This window comes from Myxocyprinus asiaticus, chromosome 14 (genome assembly GCF_019703515.2).
Source record: "Myxocyprinus asiaticus isolate MX2 ecotype Aquarium Trade chromosome 14, UBuf_Myxa_2, whole genome shotgun sequence".
Lineage (NCBI taxonomy): Eukaryota > Metazoa > Chordata > Actinopteri > Cypriniformes > Catostomidae > Myxocyprinus > Myxocyprinus asiaticus.
In genome coordinates this window covers 35,250,314-35,275,262 of record NC_059357.1, presented here as the reverse complement: position 1 = coordinate 35,275,262, position 24,949 = coordinate 35,250,314, and the positions used below count along the sequence as shown (strand labels likewise).

Here is a 24,949-nt window from a genome sequence, read left to right as displayed (position 1 = left end):
AGCACATACATTATAAACTATGTTCATTTCCACACCAATGTTAAATATCAACGTTCCCTCATGTGCTTGTACACTGGGGGAATCCCAGAGATTTATGTAAGAGGGAAACCCCCTCTATTCCAGCACAATTCCGCTGCATATCGCGATGGAAAGTTAAGGAAACAAACACAGCAACAATTCTGGAATATCTGGAAATAAAGCAAAATAAAGTCTTCCTCTGATACCATGTTTGTTATTTACACAAGCGTCATGAGGAAATTACGATGCTCTGGAGAAAGCTGCTTGATTGAGCCCCATGTATACAGGAGTAAAGAATATGGCGCTTAAACAGTGCATATAAACCGGAATGCTGCTTTCTCGCAATAACCCGCTTTCTGGTGTCCATGTAAACTTAGTCATTGTATACCACAGAAAAAAGTAATTGAGGTTTGGATCATTAGGGTGAGTAAATGATGGCAGACTCTTCATTTTTGGGTGAACAATCCCTTTAAGAAAGCCCTGTATAATAGGGATGCAACTAACGATTATTTTGATCATCGATTAATCTAACAATTATAAGAACGATTATTCAACTATTCTGCTATTATTGCAACGATTAATCATTAGCTTTTAACAGATTATTCAGCTTGTGCCCCGACTTAATATGTTGTATTAAACGTGCCTACTAACAACAGAGAGGACAAAATCATCTTTAAAAAAAATACCTCTAAATGACATTTACTGAATTAAAGGGAAAAAAATACTTTATTACGTTTAATTCAGTAAAGAAATTCGCTGCAAACAATCCTAGTGTTATCAAGTGTTTTTGTCTTGTTTTCCATTTAAAATTGTCTAAAATCCTTAAAACAAGATACATTTACTTGAGAAGCAACATAAGATATTTAGACTTGCTTTACGAGAATGTATCTTATATACAAGTGTATTTTGTATATACGTGTATTTTTTCACTTGGTTAAACTTCTGAGTGAAGACAAAATATTCTTATATTCAAGATCTATTCTCTAAAAGCAAGTCTAAATATCTTATTTGCTGCTTCTCAGGTGAATGCATCTTTTTTTAAAGGATTTTTAGATATTTTAAAATATTTGTATTTTTAATATTATATTCAACATTCTCAGATAACAATTTTTTCTTCTGCAGTATAGCTGCTAAAGTAAATGTACTTTGTTTTAAAGGAGTTTTAGATATTTATATTGGAAAACAAGCCAAAACAAATCAAAAACGTATTTTGTTGCTTTGTATAATGGGGAGAAGACTACCCTCTCTCATTTTTTTGTTCACTTCAATCCATCTTTAACTCACAAAAAAACAAACTCTCTCTTATTAATAAAGCTGCGTATTGCCAATTTTCTTCAAGATACGAAATGCACAGTGACATATATTATGATTCAATAAGTTGCGAGCCATCACGTTATAATCTAGCTGCATTAAGCGTGCTCGCTCGAGGGATGAGCGTCCCCATGACAGAGTGTGCATCAGTCGGGTGCAGTTTCAATTTCTCCCCCTTAGATCAGGACACTTTGCGCAACTCACAGAAAAGAAATAACAGTTTTGGAGTTTGTAGTTATTTACATGACCTGCTTTTGAATTATTTGAACTTTAATAAAGCTATAACGCATTAAATATAACTGCATTTAAGATGTAACACCAGGGTGTTTCCTTCAAAGAGTACCGGCTCAGCTTATTCCACAACGAGAGTGCTCCTGTATTTACTTTTGTAATTTTGCATTACAGTTCCCAAATGCTTTGCGATCTACATCACCTGAAGCTGTTTGGAAAGTTTAGAGTGCATCTGGACTGCGAGTTGTGTAATTCTTCCTCTACTCAGTCAGGCGCGAACTGCAGTGCTGCTCTAGCGCATCATCATTAGAGTTTAATGTGATCTCATGTTACGTTAAATGAGATCAAACGACTATTCGACAACGAAATTATTTGTCGACAATTTTTTATTGTTGACGTTGTCGATAATGTTGACTAATCGTTTCAGCCCTACTGTATAATTAGGCTGGTTTAGCATCATGTACACCAGACAGCTATCGGACACATTTCTTGCATTATATACACTGGTGGCCAAAAGTTTGGAATAATGTACAGATTTTGCTCTTATGGAAAGAAATTGGTACTTTTATTCATCAAAGTGGCATTCAACTGATAACAATGTATAGTCAGGACATTAATAATGTGAAAAATTACTATTACAATTTGAAAAAATCTTCTCATCAAAAAATCCTCCATGTGCAGCAATGACAGCTTTGCAGATCCTTGGCATTCTAGCTGTCAGTTTGTCCAGATACTCAGGTGACATTTCACCCCACGCTTCCTGTAGCACTTGCCATAGATGTGGCTTTTAGATGTCGGGCACTTCACACAGACCTTACAGTCTAGCTGATCCCACAAAAGCTCAATGGGGTTAAGATCCATAACACTCTTTTCCAATTATCTGTTGTCCAATGTCTGTGTTTCTTTGCCCACTCTAACATTTTCTTTTTGATTTTCTGTTTCAAAAGTGGCTTTTCCTTTGCAATTCTTTCCATAAGGCCTGCACCCCTGAGTCTTCTCTTTACTGTTGTACATGAAACTGGTGTTGAGCAGGTAGAATTCAATGAAGCTGTCAGCTGAGGACATGTGAGGCGTCTATTTCTCAGACTAGAGACTCTGATGTACTTATCCTCTTGTTTAGTTGTACATCTGGGCCTTCCACATCTCTTTCTGTCCTTGTTAGAGCCAGTTGTCCTTTGTCTTTGAAGACTGTAGTGTACACCTTTGTATGAAATCTTCAGTTTTTTGGCAATTTCAAGCATTGTATAGCTTTCATTCCTCAAAACAATGATTGACTGACGAGTTTCTAGAGAAAGCTGTTTCTTTTTTGCCATTTTTGACATAATATTGACCTTAAGACATGCCAGTCTATTGCATACTGTGGTAACTCAAAAACAAGCACAAAGACAATGTTAAGCTTCATTTAACGAACCAAATAGTTTTCAGCTGTGTTTGATATAATGGCAAGTGATTTTCTAGTATCAAATTATCAATGTAGCATGATTACTCAAGGATAAGGTGTTGGAGTGATGGCTGCTGGAAATGGGGCTTGTCTAGATTTGATCAAAAATGACTTTTTTCAAATAGTGATGGTGCTGTTTTTTACATCAGTAATGTCCTGACTATACTTTGTGATCAGCTGAATGCCACTTTGGTGAATTAAAGTACCAATTTCCTTCCGAAACAGCAAAATCTGTACATTATTCCAAACTTTTAGCCGCCACTGTAGACGGTAAGCACAGCCCTTTAATGGGGTAACTGACAGACAAGGACCATTTCTCAAAACTAACTTCACTATTTTAAGCCAAAAACTGGTCTCAAGGTGATTTTTAGTGGATGTATGAAGTCAGTTCTCCTCAAGTTCACACAGGTGCCCTAGCAGAGTAACCACGGAAGAAGAAAATTGTGCATCAAATTTAAAAGGTAATAAAACTAATAATATTGATTTCCACAAAAAAAAAAAAAAAAAAAGCAGCTCAGCCTAACTGAACTTTTAACCTTTTCAAAGCCACAGCTTTAATTAACTAATTTTAGCTTTATATTTTTCATTTGTAAGGATGGGCACACAAGTACTCGCAAGTGACAGCAATGATTGATCATGAAAACGATAATCGATGATCGATGATGATTATACGTGATGTGACTGCACTAAATTCGAAATTCAGTGATAACTATATACAAACGTGTCAAAGAGGGGCCTTATTTTTAATTTTGAGATAATGTCATGATTTCCAGCCATATCTTGCAGTCTGAGTCATAAATGCAACAAGCTCCAACACAGTGCACAGTGACTTTCTTTCCGGGGCAGAGACAGCGCTTAACACTCTGAAGAAACACACACACACTTACACAGCTGAATGGAACAGAATGCATGGTCTTCAAAACTATTTTTCAACTTAACACAGCATATTAAAAACATGATGGTTATGGGATCTCCAGTCAAGCCAACCATGGTTTGCAAATACACTGTTCGGCTGGCCACCACAAAAACAGTGATGTGTGCTTATTAAGATAATTACGGTAACCTAAAGGAAGAGCAGAGAGACGCGCTTTCTTTTTTCCCCTTTTTCTCCCAATTTGGAATGCCCATTTCCCAAAGTGCTTTTTAAGTCCTTGTGGTCGCGTAGTGATTCACCTCAATCCAGGTGGCGGAGGATGAATCCCAGCTGCCTCCGCATCTGAGACCGTCAACCCGTGCATCTTATCACTTGGCTTGTTGAGCGTGTTGCCACGGAGACATAGCTTCACACCATCCACCATGGCATCCACACTCAACTCACCGAGAAAGAACCACATTATAGCGACCACGAGGAGGTTACCCCATGTGACTCTACCCTCCCTAGCAACCGGGCCAATTTGGTTGCTTAGGAGACCTGGCTGGAGTCACTCAGCATGCCCTGGGATTCGAACTAGTGAACTAGCAAACTCCAGGGGTGGTAGCCAGCATCTTTACCACTGAGCTACCCAGGCCCCCAGAGAGACACGCTAAGCATTCTAGTTTTCCAGCGAGTCTTCACATAATGACAAAATATGATGCATTATATTTTGATTATGCCATTTTTTTTATTTTTTTTTTAACTACGTTATAACAGTCTATAATAAAGAAAATGTGAGACACTGGAATAACAACGAGATGCAATGCAGTAGCCAAAGACGTCTGTCTGACATATATAGATACTTGAAAGAGTAAAGTCACAGTAGAAGCGGAAAGTTCACACTAATCTCGCCATAACGCCCCTTGCAGCAATGCTGAGAATGCAATCAGTACTTGCGTTGAGTTCTGAATTGCACTCTGATGCATTTCAGAATGGAACGGTGTGAAATCGAGCTTGCGTTGCAAGATGCATTTGCATTCACGTACTTGCATAGAGTATGTTTCTGCCTTTAGTGTCCATTCACTGTATGGAAAGAAGAACAGCATCAACATTCCATTATGAGCGAGTTGAGCTGATGTTCATTTGAGTCAGCGCTGTCAGTCAGCAAGTGGTTTCTTTGAAGTCATCGGCAATTGCCTCTCACTCCATAAACGCTCTAATTACTACTACACTACTGCTGAGAAATAGAGTTAAACAGCTTCAGCATTAAGGCTTATCACAGCAGAGAGACAGACTGAGAAATCACACATATGCTTAACTGATACTATTGGATTGTCCACTTTGGGAGGTTAGTAAGTTAGTTAGTTAGTTAGTTAGTTAATTAGTGATTTTATGCCACGTCATGGCTATTATCATGGCAAAAAACAAGTTAAAATATATTAAATACTAAAAACCTATATAAGAACTCTAAAACTGATTCAGGGTTCCACTTTGGGAGGAGATGTAAACAAACAAAAAAAATTCAACATGGCGGAGGAGAGTAAGGTTTCTATAGTGAATGACTCTTGCGCACCGCTGCCGCGAAATTGGGAGGAATACCCCCGCTCTGATGTCTATTTTTAAACAGAGAAAAGAGGATGTATTTGACCAAAATGACATTATCTTCAGCAAGCTGACTAACACTACACTACAGCTGAGGAACACAGTTAAACAGCTGCAGCTTTACTGTTCATCTCTGCTTGGGAGTCGCGACAGATGCAGGTAATCACACGCGCTCAATCGCTCTCTCTCTCTCTGAAACACACACATCCTAGTTTCTCCAATAACTTGTTAGAAAGAGCACAAGCAGTTGTTTTATAATTTTTTGTAAAACACATGCTAAACCAGTACTGTCTCTTTAAGAATAGCCGCAGTTCAGCAACGGTCTCACAGAGGGGTTTTGGTTGTGCTTATATTACCATATATGTAGTCACATGGCTTCTTTACCACAATGCTTGATTAGAATTAAATGTTTCTTTTTTTGGTCAACAACTAACAGAAAAGAACAGAAAAGGATTTTGAAAGAGACATTATTCAATGCCAAATGGGTTGCATGAATCCCGTCTTTGGACAAACATACAGTTGTGCTCAAAAGTTTGCATACCCTGGCAGAAATTGTGACATTTTGGCACTGATTTTGAAAATATGACTAATCATGCAAAAAAAAAATTTAAGGATATCCTTAAATTTTTATTTAAAAATTTCTATCCTTTTATTTAAGGATAGTGATCATATGAAGCCATTTATTATCACATAGTTGTTTGGTTCCTTTTTAAATCATAATGATAACAGAAATCACCCAAATGGCCCTGATCAAAAGTTTACATACCCTTGAATGTTTGGCCTTGTTACAGACACACAAGGTGACACACATAGGTTTAAATGGCATTTAAAGGTTAATTTCCCACACCTGTGGCTTTTTAAATTGCAATTAGTGTCTGTGTATAAATAGTCAATGAGTTTGTTAGCTCTCACGTGGATGAACTGAGCAGGCTAGATACTGAGCCATGGGGAGCAGAAAAGAACTGTCAAAAGACCTGCGTAACAAGGTAATGGAACTTTATAAAGATGGAAAAGGATATAAAAAGATATCCAAAGCCTTAAAAATGCCAGTCAGTACTGTTCAATCACTTATTAAGAAGTGGAAAATTCAGGGATCTCTTGATACCAAGCCAAGGTCAGGTAGACCAAGAAAGATTTCAGCCACAACTGCCAGAAGAATTGATCGGGATACAAAGAAAAACTCACAGGTAACCTCATGAGAAATACAGGCTGCTCTGAAAAAAGACGGTGTGATTGTTTCAAGGAGCACAATATGACGATACTTGAACAAATATTGTCGAGTTGCTAGAAAGAAGCCTTTACTGCGCCAATGCCACAAAAAAGCCCGGTTACAATATGCTCGACAACACCTTGACATGCCTCACAGCTTCTGGCACACTGTAATTTGGAGTGACGAGACCAAAATAGAGCTTTATAGTCACAACCATAAGCGCTATGTTTGGAGAGGGGTCAACAAGGCCTATAGTGAAAAGAATACCATCCCCACTGTGAAGCATGGTGGTGGCTCACTGATGTTTTGGGGGTGTGTGAGCTCTAAAGGCGCGGGGAATCTTGTTAAAATTGATGGCAAGATGAATGCAGCATGTTATCAGAAAATACTGGCAGACAATTTGCATTCTTCTGCACGAAAGCTGCACATGGGACGCTCTTGGACTTTCCAGCACGACAATGACCCTAAGCACAAGGCCAAGTTGACCCTCCAGTGGTTACAGCAGAAAAAGGTGAAGGTTCTGGAGTGGCCATCACAGTCTCCTGACCTTAATATCATCGAGCCACTCTGGGGAGATCTCAAACGTGCGGTTCATGCAAGACGACCAAAGACTTTGCATGACCTGGAGGCATTTTGCCAAGATGAATGGGCAGCTATACCACCTGCAAGAATTTGGGGCCTCATAGACAACTATTACAAAAGACTGCACGCTGTCATTGATGCTAAAGGGGGCAATACACTGTATTAAGAACTAAGGGTACGCAGACTTTTGAACAGAGGTCATTTCATTTTTTTCTTTGTTGCCATGTTTTGTTTTATGATTGTGCCATTCTGTTACAACCTACAGTTGAATATGAATCCCATAAGAAATAAAAGAAATGTGTTTTGCCTGCTCACTCATGTTTTCTTTAAAAATGGTACATATATTACCAATTCTCCAAGGGTATGCAAACTTTTGAGCACAACTGTAAATATATACATACACACACACACACACACACACACATATATATATACACACACACACACACACACACACACACACATATATATACACACATATACACACACACACGTGTGTGTATGTACATATATTATAGCGCTTCACTTTTTCCACATTTTGTTATGTTACAGCCTTATTCCAAAATGGATTAAATTCATTATTTTCCTCAAAATTCTACAAACAATACCCCATAATGACAACATGAAAGAAGTTTGTTTGAAATCTTTGCAAATTTATTAAAAATAAAAAACGAAAAAAAATCACATGTACATAAGTATTCACAGCCTTTGCTCAATACTTTGCTGAAGCACCTTTGGCACCAATTACAGCCTCAAGTCTTTTTGAGTATGATGCTACAAGCTGTTTCTCCCATTCTTCTTTGCAGGACCTCTCAAGCTCCATCAGGTTGGATGGGGAGCGTCGGTGCACAGCCATTTTCAGATCTCTCCAGAGATGTTCAATCAGGTTCAAGTCTGGGCTCTGGCTGGGCCACTCAAGGACATTCACAGAGTTGTCCCGGAGCCACTCCTTTGTTATCTTGGCTGTGTGCTTAGGGCCGTTGTCCTGTTGGAAGATGAATCTTCGCCCCAGTCTGAGGTCCGGAGCGCTCTGGAGCAGGTTTTCATCAAGGATGTCTCTGTACATTGCTGCATTCATCTTTCCCTCGATCCTGACTAGTCTCCCAGTTCCAGCTGCTAAAAAACATCCCCACAGCATGATGCTGCCACCACCATGCTTCACTGTAGGGATGGTATTGGCCAGGTGATGAGCGGTGCCTGGTTTCCTCCAGACATGACGCTTGCCATTCAGGCCAAAGAGTTCAATCTTTGTTTCTCATGGTCTGAGAGTCCTTCAGGTGCCTTTTGGCAAACTCCAGGCAGGCTGTCATGTGCCTTTTACTGAGGAGTGGCTTCTGTCTGGCCACTCTACCATACAGGCCTGATTGGTGGAGTGCTGCTGAGATGGTTGTTCTTCTGGAAGGTTCTCCTCTCTCCACAGAGAAATGTTGGAGCTCTGTCAGAGTGACCATCGGGTTCTTGGTCACCTCCCTGACCTTCTCCCCTGTTCGCTCAGTTTGGCCAGGCGGCCAGCTCTAGGAAGAGTCCTGGTGGTTCCAAACTTCTTCCATTTACGGATGATGGAGGCCACTGTGCTCATTGGGACCTTCAACGCTGCAGAAATTTTTCTGTACCCTTCCCCAGATCTGTGCCTCGATACAATCCTGTCTCGGAGGTCTACAGACAATTCCTTGGACTTCATGGCTTGGTTTGTGCTCTGACATGCACTGTTAACTGTGGGACCTTATATAGACAGGTGTGTGCCTTTCCAAATCATGTCCAATCAACTGAATTTACCACAGGTGGACTCCAATCAAGTTGTAGAAACATCTCAAGGATGATCAGTGGAAACAGGATGCACCTGAGCTCAATTTTGAGTGTCATGGCAAAGGCTGTGAATACTTATGTACATGTGATTTTTTTTTTTCATTTTTTTTTTTTTAATAAATTTGCAAAGATTTCAAAGAAACTTCTTTCACGCTGTCATTATGGGGTATTGTTTGTAGAATTTTGAGGAAAATAATTAATTTAATCCATTTTGGAATAAGGCTGTAACATAACAAAATGTGGAAAAAGTGAAGCGCTGTGAATACTTTCCAGATGCACTGTATATATATGGTATTACTCAACAACCACTTGCTTGATCTGCACAAAATAGGTGTAGTTTTAAAGCATGGGCTCTCATTTTTACAATGAATATAGCTGATCTGACCAATTCTCAATGAGACTGAATTGTTTCATTTTCATAATTCACAAATTTGCGATAACAACAATCATATTTAGAACCAGTAAAAGGATCAAAAGATCACACAGCCATTGTGATATCTTGATTAGTTGAATATAACGAGCAAATCTGTTTCACTGAGAGACCGAACTACATTGAGTTTTAGCTTGTGAAATGCACATATATGATAAACAGAGAAAACAGAGTCATCGTCACATTTTGGTTTATAACTTCATTAAAAATTAACATGATATAAAAAGTATCACAACTTACAGCAAACGGCTCCGACTAAAACAAACCCACACTCGACGTAATAGGATAAGTAGATCCTGAAATATTCCTCAGAGAGTGTCATAACAAGCTATGGTGGCTAATCGCTAATGGCGTCTCTATGGCGACGGTTTCTCTGGGATCGATTCACTGAAACACTATACTTCATGTCATAGATGTGCCAGATTGTCCTCATTGGCTGTATAGAAAGTGTTAGAATACATATTTGGAATGTCCCCTTGTCCCACGTGTGGTAAACAGACCCAGAGCGCACATACACAGACTGTGCACAGGAGGGTGCTCAATACACATTTTTCAGAGTTGGAATAGGAAGCCAAAGTGATCTGAAATTTATGATTATGGACTTAATTCACATAATTTTAAGTATTGTTATATTTTTTGAGATTGTTATTCTGCTTGAGATGTTTTTGAACACTTTGATAAATAAAAGTCCACCGTGGGAACCTTGATTCCATATTCAATATCTTTGGATTGCATTGTACTATTAACAATTTTTTTTTTTCCTGGTATAGTTGACATGTTGGAGAAAAACACCCAAGTTAATTTAATGACCTTCCATACACACTGCTAAAAGGTATAATGTCAAACAAAAAGTGTATTTTTAGTGCTCATGCTTTTTTGTTTTTGTTTGGGGGGGGGGGGGGGGGTTTCAGCAGTGTTATATCATGAAAGTCTCTGAGCATGATCAAAATATATTTTCTTCAAATTTTGAAAGGTTTTCTAAAAAATGATACCATGTATTTGACCCTCTTTGCAATTTCTTTTTTTTTTTTTTTTTTTTTTTTTTAGTTATAAGCTCTTACTTTTGAGTATGCCATTTAAGCATTAAATCCTTAAAAATGCCTTCAGGGTGTAAGGGGTTAAATCAATGACAAATCTCATTTGTGTTGAGATCTTTGGACTGACATCAAAACATCATTGGTTCTTATGCATGTCATAACCAAATGTGATGCACCAGTTGAAATATGCTGAATAGAGAGTGAGATTTAAGATCTGGCAACAGATTTTCAGAGTAATGACTTAAATTTTGGTGAATCATATGGCGAGCTGGACAGGCTTGATAACTATGAGCTGCATGAATATAATAACAAATTCTGTTTTTGTGTTTTCTGTTGAATGGATGTGGCTTAATGGATTAGTGATGTCCAACATTGAGAGCATCATATCTAAGTTCAAAAATCTGTCTAGTTTGTGCTAACAGGTTTGTGATTGATGCCATGTCTCTTATAGACACAATGACAGAGTGAACAAGATGGACAGGAAATCTATGAGCTCAAAGTATAGAATAGAGAGGAGCAGGCCAGCTTCTTATCTTATTTTCTTCTCCTAACCATGCAGAAAGAACAAGAGAAACCAACAGCTAACTAAGCCTGCCTTAGTAAAAAAAAATAAATAAAAAAAAATCCTGCCTAAACTGGTTTGCTGGTCTCCCAGCAATGTCAGACTTGTCTGTTTCCTGGTTTTAGAGTGGTTTTGGACACTTACAGCTGTTTGACCAGCTAATCCCAATCTGTTCTAAGATTAGGAGACCAGCTAGACCAGAATTTTTAATTTATTTTTTTTCAGTAGTGTAATAATCTAATTCCACTTTCAATGATGCCTAACAACAAAGTTTTGATAGGCCCCTGGTGAATAAAAAGATACTACTGTCTCCTCTCTTTCAAATATGTCCTGTAAGCACTTCAGTATTGCATCCATAATGCATGAATAACAGATATGAAATACTTAAAGCACTATGGTAATTGGGAAAATAAATTACTCTGCACCCTCAGGTGGTACTAAGTGACATTGCATTGATTTGCCTCAGGGCCAAGCCTTTCTTATTGTTAAACTCCCTATTAGCAGAAAGAGTTCAGCATAGATTAGTTGCAATAGCACAAAATTTGACCACAAATGCAACGAGGGTTGCCGCATAGAGTAAAAGATCAATCTTGGGATTGTAAGAATTGATATCGAGATCGTTCAAATTAAGTTTGTGATTCATCAGAAAATCTATATTTTTACCCAGCCCTATTTGGATGTAACATCTATTTGGTGCAAATGCTCTGCTATTAACTTTTCCCAGGGGCCTGGGTAGCTCAGTGGTAAAAGACGCTGGCTAGTTCGAATCCCAGGGCATGCTGAGTGACTCCAGCCAGGTATCCTAAGCAACCAAATTGGCCCGGTTGCTAAGGAGGGTAAAGTCACATGGGGTAACCTCCTCGTGGTTGCTATAATGTGGTCCGTTCTCGGTGGGGCGCGTGGTGAGTTGAGCGTGGATGCCGCGGTGGATGGTGTGAAGCCTTCACACGCGCTACGTCTCCATGGCAACACGCTCAACAAGCCACGTGATAAAATGCATGGATTGACGGTCTCAGACACGGAGGCAGCTGGGATTCGGATTGAGGCGAATCACTACGTGACCACGAGGACTTAAATGCGCAGTGGGAATTGGGCATTCCAAATTGGGTGAAAAAGGGGAAAAATTTTGGAGATATCTGTATACGGAAAAAGTCTGTTTGTTCAAATCTATTAATTCCACAGATTGGTACATGAGATAGACAATCTCAAGAAAATTATTAAATAAAATTATACTTTATTCACGAATGACTTTGATTGGTCCAGCCGGTCCATCGCTGACAGCACTGAGGAAAGTTAGATGTACGATGTGACCATGCACTTGTACATGTTTGCTTCAGCAGTGGTCTGGATGACAGTGGCTTGCACTTAGAAAGGCATTAAATTAATGTCTATGCTCTTTTTAAGCATTTTAACCAGCGCAACATGGTTAAAACTGACTCAACCAATGGCATGAATTTGGGGCCGGGACTATCTGTTTGACCAATGGCATACGGGGGGAGACGCTAGCAGCACAGACATTAAACACTTCAGTTTTTAAGATCTGTCCCTTGTAGGGCTGTCAAATTATTTGAATATTCTTTGAATTTAAGAAAACAAATTCACACTTGAATGCTAAAAGTGTGCATTTGAATTTTGGATGTGTGCCAAGCACTGATGATGACTTCAGATCAATCGGATTCTTGCACTAAAAAGGCTAGACACAGCACAACATATACAATTTAACAAAAAGCAAGTGTCTCAAGATGCTTTTTAAAGTTCCTTTTAATTACACACAGCATCTAAAAACAGCACTCCTGTGTGAGACGCTGAATAAACAAAAAGAAAGCGAAACAAATATGTTTGTCTAGCACGCGCTTACATAGAAAAACAAATGTATGATTGCAAAAGCGACGGGTTCAGTGTAAACAGTTCCTTAAAGTAGGTGGAGGTACTTGGCCGTTGCATCTTGCACTCTTATAAGCGTTTCTCAGATTAAGCAGTGAGTTTTTTCTAAACGCTTTGTCAGGAAAGATGTTCAACTTGGAAATATGTGTCTCGAGATCCTCACATTCGATTTCATTCTGTTATATACCGTCTGTTTGAACAGCCCCTTGGCGGGGCTCATAGTCTGAGCCACTTCACCACCAAGTTCAGCCGAATACCTCTGCTATCTGGGAATATTACTACCCTAAATACAACTGTAATGAATAACAAAACCAATGTGGTATTTCGCTGTTATTATGAAGCTTGAGTCTGGGGTACTATACTGTGGCATCAGTGCAAGTGCAACACAATGTGGACTGCCTATTGAAGCTCTTTTTTTTTAACAGCCATTATCTTTACAATAATATAATGGTGCTGTATGGTTTATGTATTTAATGCGCCCTTTTGTGGACTGAGAAAACAATGTCAATTTAAAAATCAGCTAACTTTAAAATTCGAATATTATTCACATTTTGAAAATATTTAAGGTAAAAATTCGAATTTGTTTTTTCTGCCCAATCGACAGCCCTGGTCCCCTGTAGTGAACTTCATGCATATGAGGGTTAATAATATGTTGGCTTAGAGCTGATAATGAGTTGTCTTGTATTTGCCAACACACGGTAAACCAAGAGATTCCCAGCCTGTCCACAACCCTTGACCCCCAGTAATGTTATCTGTGGGAGGCAGGGGGTTCCTCAGGGCTGTAAACTCATCCTGCCACAAGCGTTTGAACAGACAGGACTCAGGAAGTGGAAGTCTTCCCCTTTCCTGCTCAACAAATATGAATATTAACTTATATTCTACAGCACACCAAAGGCTGAACAGAGACAGAAAGAGGGACTAGTTTGTCAAACATTTGTCAGCATTTTCTCTATAAACAACTCTCAAACAAGAAGTATGGCTTGAATGTCTTTTTTTGAAATTTCCCAGTTCCTTGAGGAGTGGTGTGTTACATTTCAAGTACAGGCCTGACCATTTACAATTGATATCTAAAAATGCCTCCCACCCCCTCAGTGCTACCTACCTCCATCAGCCTGGATTTAGACATTTGCTTTGAAGTGGGAAGGAGGGAGGAGCCTTTGGGTTGACATTCCTAACAAGCCAGGCCATGTCCCTGACTCCACCTCTCTCCTCAAAATGGAGACCATTAATGTAGAGCAAGAAAAGAATTCTCTACCCCCTCACAACCTACTCATTTGCAAATATAGAGCACTTTCCAACTTAATTCAAAACAAAAGCCAATGTGGTTGTTTATGTAGAAGACAATGACAATCTAGACATATTTATGTTTAAGTGTGTTTTTTTATATTGACAGCAAATTCAAACACATGGCACATACATTTTATACATAACACGAATGCCCAATGCGGTAAATAAGAGAATGACTCTCACAAAGAAATGTCTGGGCCATATTTCACACTAATATCAAAAGAAAATAAAAACAATTATATTTTGCGTAAATAAACTGAAGCCTATTTTTTGCATTGTGGCTTTATTTTCATGACAATTAAGCAAATTTCCCCCCGCACTTTTTCACCACTCGGCCGAGCAGTTCTGAGCACAGTAAATGACAGTTCCAGTAGCACTTCCACTTGAGCATGATTCGGTAAGGTATGCTAACAAAACTTTTCCCAAATCTCAGCACGGTAAGCTAGCCATATTCAGGACAGAGAACTGTTCTGGTGCAATGCATGTGGTGACGTGGTGACTTGTGATTAGTCACTTGCCCTGTCAGTAGAGGTAAACCAATATATCGGATTTACCAATTAATCGGGGCTGATAGTTGCATTTTTTTAACTATCACTTTCGGAAAAATCAACTCCGATAATTTCCGATAGTTATTTTTGGTTTAATTTCTCCGTGGCCAGCGCTGGAGGATTCTACAGTCTGAACTCCTTGATTCAACAATATAACTGCGCTCTCTAGAGGTTGCATAAAATACAATCAGTGACTCCTGGTGGAGTTTGTTTTTCCACTATTTATAGAGACGGATGCTTCAAAAGCGGGTTTGAAACATCGACAGAGAAAAGCCAAGGTATGTGTAGTTATTATTATTGTCATCGTACAATAAATCAGTCATTTAAGACAACCAAAGGTGGTTTGATAATTAATTTGTTTATAACTACTCACTGAACTGGAGAACTGCATTGCCGACAAGGTGGAGAGGACGCTAACATTAGCTGTTCGAATGGTTAGAACAAAGTCAAGGATGGTAACTTCTTAACTTTCCCCTTAATATGCTGTTTTGAATGAAAATATATATATATATAAAATAATCACACACATTAACAACTATACCTCTCTCTGCACTGCCCCTCCCAGAGAGCCCTCCAATAACGGCAAATATTTGCCCCATTTCCCCACAAACGAGTCCAAATTCCCCAGTCTTCTAGATGACCCTTCTTCGAAAGCCGCCACCCTCCCCATCTTCGAGAACCACTCCTGAAATGGGGGTGCTCCAGCCGACTTCCATCCTACTTGACTTCTCCTATTAGTTTGATAGAAAGGCTTTGCAATGGCGAAATAGGGGCAAGAACTTCCTGTTCAATACAAAACCAGGGAGGGGCTCTCTCAGGTGGTAGCGACCAATGAGCCAAATGTCTGAGACTGAATGCATAATAATAAAACAAAATCTTGGGAAGGCCAAGCCCACCTTTGTCAATCGGCCTACACAGTTTACTGAAATGTAATCTGGGATGTTTACCATTCCAAATGAAGGACTTCGCTATGCTATCAAATTGCTTGAAATAAGAGAGGGGGACATCTACAGGGAGAGATTGTAGCAGGTAGTTAAATTTTGGAATACAATTCATTATAATAACATTAACATTACCAATCATAGATGAATGTAATGAAGCCCACCTACTCACATCGCTCAAAACATTTTTATTAAAGGGTCAAAATTAACTAAATAAATCACATAAATTTGCTGGGAATAAAATACCCAAATACTTAATGCCCTGTTTGGTCCACTGAAAGATGCCCAGTTGAAAAGCCGTTACCGGGCAGTACGCTGTCAGAGACAAAGCTTTGGATTTAGACCAATTAACACTGTATCCTGAGAACTTAGAAAAGGAATTAATATTCTGTGGAGGCAAGGCACAGATCTAGTAGGGTCGGAGACGAAATATCATCTGCGTAAAGCAAAAGCTTATGCGCCACACCTCCAGCCACTACCCTGGAAAATCATCCTCATTTCTTATCCCAGCTGCTAATGGTTCCAGGGCAAGACAGAACAATTATGTGGAAAGAAGGCAACCCTACCGGGTGCCCCTATTCAGAGAAAAATAATCTGAAATTAATACATTTGTTTGTACTGCCGCTACTGGGTGTCTATAAAGTAACTTAATCCAACCAATAAAAGTATTCCCGAACCTGTACATTTCCAGAATCTTAAAAAGATAATCCCATTCTACCATATCAAACACCTTTTCGGCGTCAAGTGAGATGGCAGCGACCGGAGTCTGATTATTTGCCACTGACCACATGATATTGATGAAATGCCTAATGTTATCAGAAGAGCTACAGCTCCGAATAAACCCCACCTGTCCTATATGTATAAGAGATGTCATAACTTTACTTAATCGGTTACCCAAAATTTTTGACAATATTTTAACATCTAGCTGGATCAGGGAAATTGGATGGTAACTTTTACACTCACTTGGATCTTTGTCCTTTTTAAGAATCAGACTGATCCGGGCTTGCGTCATGGTTGGCGGAAGCTTTCCTTTCTTTAATGATTCCGTATAAACTTCTAGCAAAAGTGGAGCCAATTCTGTAGCATAAGATCTAAAACAAACTCAGCGGCAAAGCCATTTGGCCTGGAGCCTTGCCTGTAGGCAAGGCCTTAATTACCTCACCAAGCTTCTCCATGGTTATCTCAGAATCAAGATAATTTTTTTGCTCAGCCGTCAGTTTAGGAAGTTCTAATGGTTCCACAAAGTTTCTAATATCCTTATCAGTAGACAAAGACGTGGAACTATAGAGATCAGAGTAGAATTCTTTAAAAGCATTATTAATATCAATGGCTGAGGTAAATATTTCACCACCAGCAGATTTCACTGAGGGAATGTCAGAAAAAGACACACTCTGTTTTATATATCTAGCCAGACGTTTTCCTGCCTTGTCCCTGACTCAAAGTATGACTGTCTTGCCCTGAATAGCCAAAACTCCATCTCCAGCGACAAAATAGTATTATACCTGTATTTCAATCGGGTCAGTTCCCTGAGGCCGTCAAACGACATTCGGCGCTTCAGCTCTGCCTCGGCACTTTTAATATTCCCTTCCAACTCCATGAGTTCTCGTGCTTTGGATTTTTTGGTGAATAAGGCATACTGTATGATCCAACCCCTAAGAACTGCCTTAAGTGCCTCCCAAGCCTCACCTACTGAGGACACTGAGGACCAGTTGGTCTCCATAGAAACATTGATTTCAGCCTTTAACATTTGTTGGAATTCAGGAATTTGTAAAAGGCATATATTACAGCGCCAACTATATGATTTCCTTTTCTCCATATGTGGCAACACCTCTAAACTCACCAGGGCGTGATCTGAAACTAAGATGTTTCCAATTGAGCAATCATCAACAGATGAAATGAGGGACTTAGATATAAAAAGAAAATCTATTCTGGAATAAATCTTATGGACTGATGAAAAATGTATAGTCCCTACCAGATGGGTTCAAAAGTCTCCAAATATCGGTGAGACCAAGATTTTTACACATCCTGTCAATGTTGCTCTATGGGGCTAACACAGGACTGAGTCCATCAAAAGATGAAAGTCTCCTCCCAGTATTATATCATGAGGGGTGCCAGCGGCTTGCAATATCCCTTCAAGATCTATAAAAAAGCCCTGATCATCAATGTTAGGTGCAGATATATTAGCCAAAATAAGACTTTGCCCTTGAATTTCTGTTAAAGTGCACCTATTATGGTTTTTAAACGTGCCTAATTTTGTTTTAAAGGTCTCATACAATAGATTTACATGCATCCAGGGTCAAAAAACACTTTAATTTGCTCATAATTTAAATTGCAGCATTACTTTTTTTTTCCCCAGTGTCTCAAACGACTCGTTCAATGATCCGTTCTAAAGGATTCATTCTAAACTCCTCCTTTAAGAGAGCCTACTCTGCTCTGATTGGTCAGATGTCCCAACCTGTTGTGATTGGTCTACCGCTTACAGTGCGTGTCGGAAAAGAAACGCCCACTACCATATCTGAGTTTCAGCTCCGTCTGAAAAAATTTCTGTTTTACCTTACCAATTTGAGCCCGAGTCCGATAGTGATACATCGGAAGATCAACCCGAACCACCATCGCAAGCACAACGAGAACAGGACGTTTCTCAGTGGTAAGTTTATATGTAGTTTGACAATAACGAGAGTTAGCCGGTTAGCAGAGGCTAACAGCTAACTGGCTAACAGCCTGCACTGGCTGTACATGTAGACAGACCAGAGGTGGGTTTTTTGTTACGTAGGTTAGTACAGGAAGTAAGTCTGGAATTACTAACGACTCGTTTCAGGTGTTCAGAATCGTTTTTTTCTTTTGGATGTCAATAACTCCATATTTCGTCCACTTTGATTTTTGAAATTTTACAGACTTTTTTACATTCACAAACAGCTATATAACACACTACATGAAAGGTAATATTTGAAAAACCATAATAGGTGCTCTTTAAAACAATAATGACTCTTCCTAATTTATCTTTAATCTGTTTGAGACATTTGAATTGTAGATGTTTACTTATCAGTGTAATGACTACCCTGCTCTTACTTGAGCCAGCACTAAAGCAAAAATGTCCACCCCATATCTTCCCAAATTGTTCAGCTTCCTGCGGGGAAAGATGCATTTCTTGAAGAAACACTATATCGTATTTCTTACGCTTAAGAAGAGAAATAACCTTCCTTCTTTTTATGGTTTGCCCCAACCCATTCACATTCCATGTAGAGAGACAATCCACTCATATTAACATTTTACATTTTTACATATTAGAAAAAATGGATTGTGTGTCAAAAACAAAATTATAAAGACCACATTCCAACATTAGTACAACAATCAAACCCTAAACATCCCAAACCAAACAAACAAAAAAAGAAAAACGTGTGCATTAACCCCAACAGTTCTCAAACAGTCTATGTACGCCTACTAGACACCCCACGACAACTTTGCCGTCGGATTGCTCAAGTCCAGTGTTTCTATACAAATTTTGTGAGACAGAATTACACAACAAAAGATAATTTATATTCTAAATACAAACTCCAGGCAATAGGTGGAATAAACACAAAGAACGTATAGATTCATCCACATAACTGTCCCGCAGGTGTGCTCCTCCACAAAACAAACTTAAGCCGCTAGACAGAACCAGCAAAAAAAAATAAAAAATAGGCACTCATTTCCTCAGACAGTCAAAAGAATGTTCTGTGAGCCGGCCTATTCGGCTGCTACATGAGTGCAACAAATGATCTAATCACTCCAAAGACTTGCAAGAAATAATAGCACATAAGCACAAAGAATGTGCAGATTTATCCACACAACTGTCCCGAAGGAGTGTTACTTCATAAAACAAACTCCAGCCGCTAAGCGGAACCAGCACAAAAAGAAACAAAAAAGGCACTCAGTTTCCTCGGACAGTCAAGTGGATGTTCAGCGAGTCAGTCCATTCAGCTGCAACGAGAGTACCACAAGGACATCGCTTGCTGCGGACATGTGAATGTTTTATGGCCATCCTTAGCGTCTATTCTCAATTTGGCCGGGAACATCAGTGCAAAAGCGACTTTCCGTTGATGTAAGAGTTTCTTGTACTCCTTCAATCGATCACGTTTCTCTCTTGTCGAATTCGCAAAGTCTGGGAACAAGAAAATGCTGTGGTTCTTCCAAGAAAGTCTTCCTTTACTCCTCGCCTCGCATAACACGAGATCTTTATCAGATGATCTCAGAAATTTCATTCTCAGAATTGATCGGGGCCTGTCTCCGAGCTCGCTCGATTTCCAGCTTACGGCCTGTTATGTTGAGCACACTCGGAAAGAGCGGTTAATGACATTAATAGTGTTAAAACTAGCAAAGTGCACAGAGCTCGCCATTCACACATCCGAACCTTGCATGGCGTCACGTGACTCCCCATTAGAGTTTAATGTGATCTCATGTTTAAATGAGCTCAAACGACTATTCAACAACAAAAATGTTGTCGACAATTTTTTATTGTCGATAACGTCGACTAATCATTTCAGCCCTATCTGCGTAGGGTACAAGCTCCCTAGGGGGGCATCATCTTATCCTAGAGGGGCACCAGAACAACACCTTGCATAGGGCATCAATTTGGCCAGCACACACTAAGTGACAAATGCATGCCCACTCTATCATCTGCTATCTGCGTCGCCATAAACGTTACTTCTGAAAAAAACATTTATCGTTCTGTTAACGTAAACCCTTGATGCATATCACGATATGTACATTTGCGATATTTTGTGAATGTGATATTTTGTGCCCTAATTCAAATATTTGCTTTGTGTGGGCAAATTCAAATCAGATTCTTTAAATAGGCTACACTTTCAAAAATAAGTGGAGAACTGTGTTCCTTATTACTTTTGCTCTTAACCTATATTAATACATTTTAATGGGAGTGTTCTTGTTTTGTCAAGTCATTACTTAAGTATGAGGATATGTCTGTGACAGATTAAAAATGCTCAAGCAATGGGGGAAAATAAAATGTAAATAGAACATTTTAATGCAATAAGAGTAGATCCAGTGACTATTTAGCCCACTTGTATTAAAATGAAAAGGAGAATTATCAAAGTGATAACAATTATAAAATAAAAAGGCGATTACGGTTCTTTTGAGTCTACAGCGCAAAACATACAACGCTTCCGGTATAGTCAGATTTTCAGAAATTATGACTCTAATGAGCTGGTTCTTTCGAATCTACAGTGCGAAACATACAGTGCTTCTGTTCCAACTCTAAATGAAATGAGAACTGATGAAGTCTCACAAGCCTGAACTAAAACATTAGTCTCTGGAACTGCTATTGTTGTAATGTTACTTGAGACCTGTGAGACTGTAATCAAGCTGTGCAGTTACTGACTAGTGTTCATATGACAATGTGTAATTAAAATGCACAAATTTTGTTTTAATAAGTGGAATTTTATAAAAGAATTAATTAAATATAATCAACAATTTTTTTTAATTTTTTTTTTATATATAGTTAGGATATATTATTGGATTGTATATGTCTCTTAAAAGTCTGCAAACACACCTTTTACAAGAATTGTATTAACTTTATTTCTGATTTGTTATATCTTCTCTGTATATGTCAGAAATGAATCTCATCATTTAGTAACAGACAACAGATGGTAGTAAATATAATAAGAATTGCATTTCTCATTTCCAAATAATCGTAAAAATAAATAAATAAATAAATAAAGTACTAAAAGAATTACTGGAAAAGTTACTGGAACCGTTAAGGAACCGGAATCGTTAAGAGGAATCAGAACCAGAATCGTTAAATTCCTTACAATTCTCATCTCTACCGCCAAGTGGACTGAAAAGGACTGTGACAAATCTAAATGGAACACTGTAACTGACACGTTTCACAATTAGTTGCAGAAGCTGTATTTGTAATCTTGACTATTTTTCAATTAATTGAACAGCCCTACTACTGACAACGGATGAGGTTAAATATTCTTAATTGTCATGAAAATTGTCACAATGCAAATGTCTTAATGTTTAAAAAAATAATAATAATAATTCTTATAGCCTAATTTATTTATTTTTTTTCATTTTGTGTCTGGATAAAATATTACCCGGACATTTGTTGACAGTTTCACACGGGAAAAAAAAACTGTGAAGGTACTAGTTCATGCTTTGAAACAGCGTCCACTAGATTTTCATCAGTTGCATCAGCAGTGACTTCAAACAAACTCCAGAATGGATTCACACCAGCAGCTAACATCCCAATCTCTAAACTAGCAGAGATCCCCTTTGAAAACAACCACTCAAGCTATAAAAACAAGTCTAGGCGTAATATACAGCAGGGTTTCTCTTATCTGTAGCATAGTATTCAGCCTGGTCTTGACCCCTCCCTCATACTTTTCCCCTGTCATTGACTCCTCCTCCCCACAGTGCAATACAAACCAACTCTCCCAGCTGGAGCACAGAGTACCAGTCTACAGCCTCCCATGAGAGAAGAGTCCACATGCCACTGTCCTTTGTCATGACCAAATGACTTAATAAGGAGCCTGCTGTGCTGTCCTGAGTTTTTCAAAACATGCCAGAAGAATTCATACAAACACTTAAATACACAAAAATCTGTCAAGTGGTAGACAGAAATCTTGAGCTGCCAAACATAGTAAGTAGATTACCGGCAAAGAAGTGGACAGATGCCACAGGGTGGCCATGTAAATGGCACTTAATGACTAACCCAACCAAAACCAATTAGTTTAGACATTGCTTCGAGTGAAGGTAAACCAAGCCTAGATTAACGAGAATGCCTTGCCCTCTTCTCTTTTCTGATTTACAAACTGTGTGACTCATTCAAATCTTTAAACCACAGACATGCACACACTTCCCACCTGGTTAAGGGCCTGCCAGAAGCCGAAACACAAGGCCATACCAATCCCTTTCAACCTTCACTTCTGTTTACTACACAGCCGAAACCCATAAAAATGGCATGTCCCGATCACCAACAGCCCTAAATTCATATAAAAAGTAACACTTTCTAGCAAATCAGAATGACAAAATAAACATAGCAGCATGAACGGGATGATATGTTTTTAATAAATGAGGGCAAAACTAATTAGGCTGGTGCAGTAGCCTAGAAGATGGAAAGGGGACAGAAGACAGAGGTCTAGGGGGAGCAAAAGCAATGAGGTCAGAAAATCCCCACCCACTTCAGCGCAACGCTCCATTTACATACGGCATACATGTGGAGAGCAAAATATCCGGCTGTGGCCAAAAAAGATGGGAACTTCTGTACATGGGACATTACATGGCGGTCAGGCAAATTGGAGCACTAATTCCATACAAGGTGGAAGAAATATAGGTGATGATGCAATCAGAAACAAGCTGCGACTATTTCTCTAATGGTCAATTCCACAAAAATGACAGCAATACTCCAGAAAAATGGCAATTTCAATCTTATTTCAATTAATTATGCAGCCTTGATGGGTATTACAACGTAATACTGTATAATATGTCTCAGAGGTCAAAGTCAGCAGATTTCAAAGTGTTTTGGATGGTTTCTCCTCATGATGTAAGTGCTGCTTTCACAACTGTCTCACCCGTAATGAAGAGATGTCACGTCTGTAACACCAGTTTTTCCCCATTTATGTGAAAACGACAATGAATAAAAAATAAATATTACATGTTCTCAAGAGTGCCAACCCTTCAACATTCTGTAGCTATTATTATTTCTGGATTGTGCATTTAAATTTTCATTTTTACAAAGTGTCTGGTCTCCCAAAAACTCGTGTCCATTTTTGACCATACCACAAGTTCATTACCTGATCTCAACTGGAAAAAAACTAAAAAATGTCTGATGTCTGGACTCTATCTAAAGGGGTCTGGGATTATACATATAAACTGATTGACATACTGGTAATGAGTACTTTATATGTGAAGTTAAATTTCACATTTTTACGCAAATGTCACATCCATAACGCTGGAATTGTCCATAAGCCAATTCTACATTTGTGAAAGTGCTTGAGTAGGTGCAAAAAAGACTTTTGTGCAATCACTGGCATTTATGTATCTTTCCAGAACGAGATTCCCAAATAATGACGATGTGGGGGAATGCACCTTTACAAATAACAAATAATACAAGCAAACCCAACTGCTGTCACAAAATAAAAATGTGCCAATAAAGCTCTTGTGACATCACAGGTACTGTTTATTAAACTCAATTTATCAAGAGTTAACATAAAAATCAAACAAAAGAGACTGTAACAGAAATTATTAATGGTAAACCAGCCGCTTGTACTACAATGAGAATTATCTTAAGACTATAAAGAGCTTTTTTGAACAGGTAAACAAGGCCAATGCACCTTTACAAAAAATCAGTCTGGTAGTCAAGAAAAGCCTTTACTAAACATAAAATTGCTATCATGTTTTCAAATATATGTCATCAAAAGCTGGTCAAGACATAACATCGCCTATGCCATCGTGAATAAACAATTATTCTGCAAACTATTGTCTAAACTGCAGCACAATAAAATAGTTAAATTGACTGATTTAGCAGCGAGTGCAGACAGTGACTATGGAAGTTAACGGCGACATTGTTGTTGTTGTTGTTGTTGTTTCTGCAGATGTGATACTGCTTAACTTTGTTTTAGAGTCAAAGTTTACATTAATCGTGGAAATTCGTCAAATTAATGATGACAACTGATAATGTCATAGAATTTGGTCAGAAATGTGTTTAATAACATGCGACATATTGTTATTGTGTCTACTTTTTTATCTGCTATGTTCAAAGTAAATTGTCATAAATACATCACAGTTATTCACGCCCATATATTCAGCTGAGGCATTCTTCAACCGCGTTTAATCGGCGCGTGAACACAAGAATATTACATAAAACAGCGGGATGAGTTTCTCCTCCGAACTTACCCAAAGCTCGGTGCCCCAGTCCATGTTCAGCTCTCCTTATCGCTCCACTTTATTAGGCGGAAAAGTTATCCCAACTTGCAAGCGTAACAGATGTTCAAAAAGGATCAAAGAACGCGATTCATTTCGGTTTCCACAAGCGCGCGCGATACAGAAACAGCAGACAGGTCGCCAGCGCGAACTACTTTGCGCGAGCATAAATAACTTTCGTTGCAAAGCGAGAGGGATCAACTGGATTTCATTGCAGCGTCACTCCCAGATCCCTAATTCTTAAAGGAGCCGCCGGATCGAGTTTCCACCAGCTCTCAGACTCAAAA

At 38.8% G+C, this 24,949-nt stretch overlaps 1 protein-coding gene across 2 annotated transcripts in view; it reads right to left on the bottom strand.

Moving 5' to 3' along the window:
• The window catches only part of LOC127452100 (cdc42-interacting protein 4 homolog), a 71,198-nt gene extending 46,293 nt beyond the window's left edge, over window positions 1-24,905 (bottom strand). The window contains exon 1 of one of the 2 annotated variants that reach the window (XM_051717301.1): window positions 24,636-24,905. In XM_051717301.1, the coding sequence (XP_051573261.1) occupies window positions 24,636-24,659 (24 nt within the window). In that variant the 5' untranslated portion in view covers window positions 24,660-24,905. The remainder of the gene's footprint in view (window positions 1-24,635) is intronic. The other variant, XM_051717302.1, reaches the window with a different exon arrangement.
• Window positions 24,906-24,949: the final 44 nt, after the last annotated feature.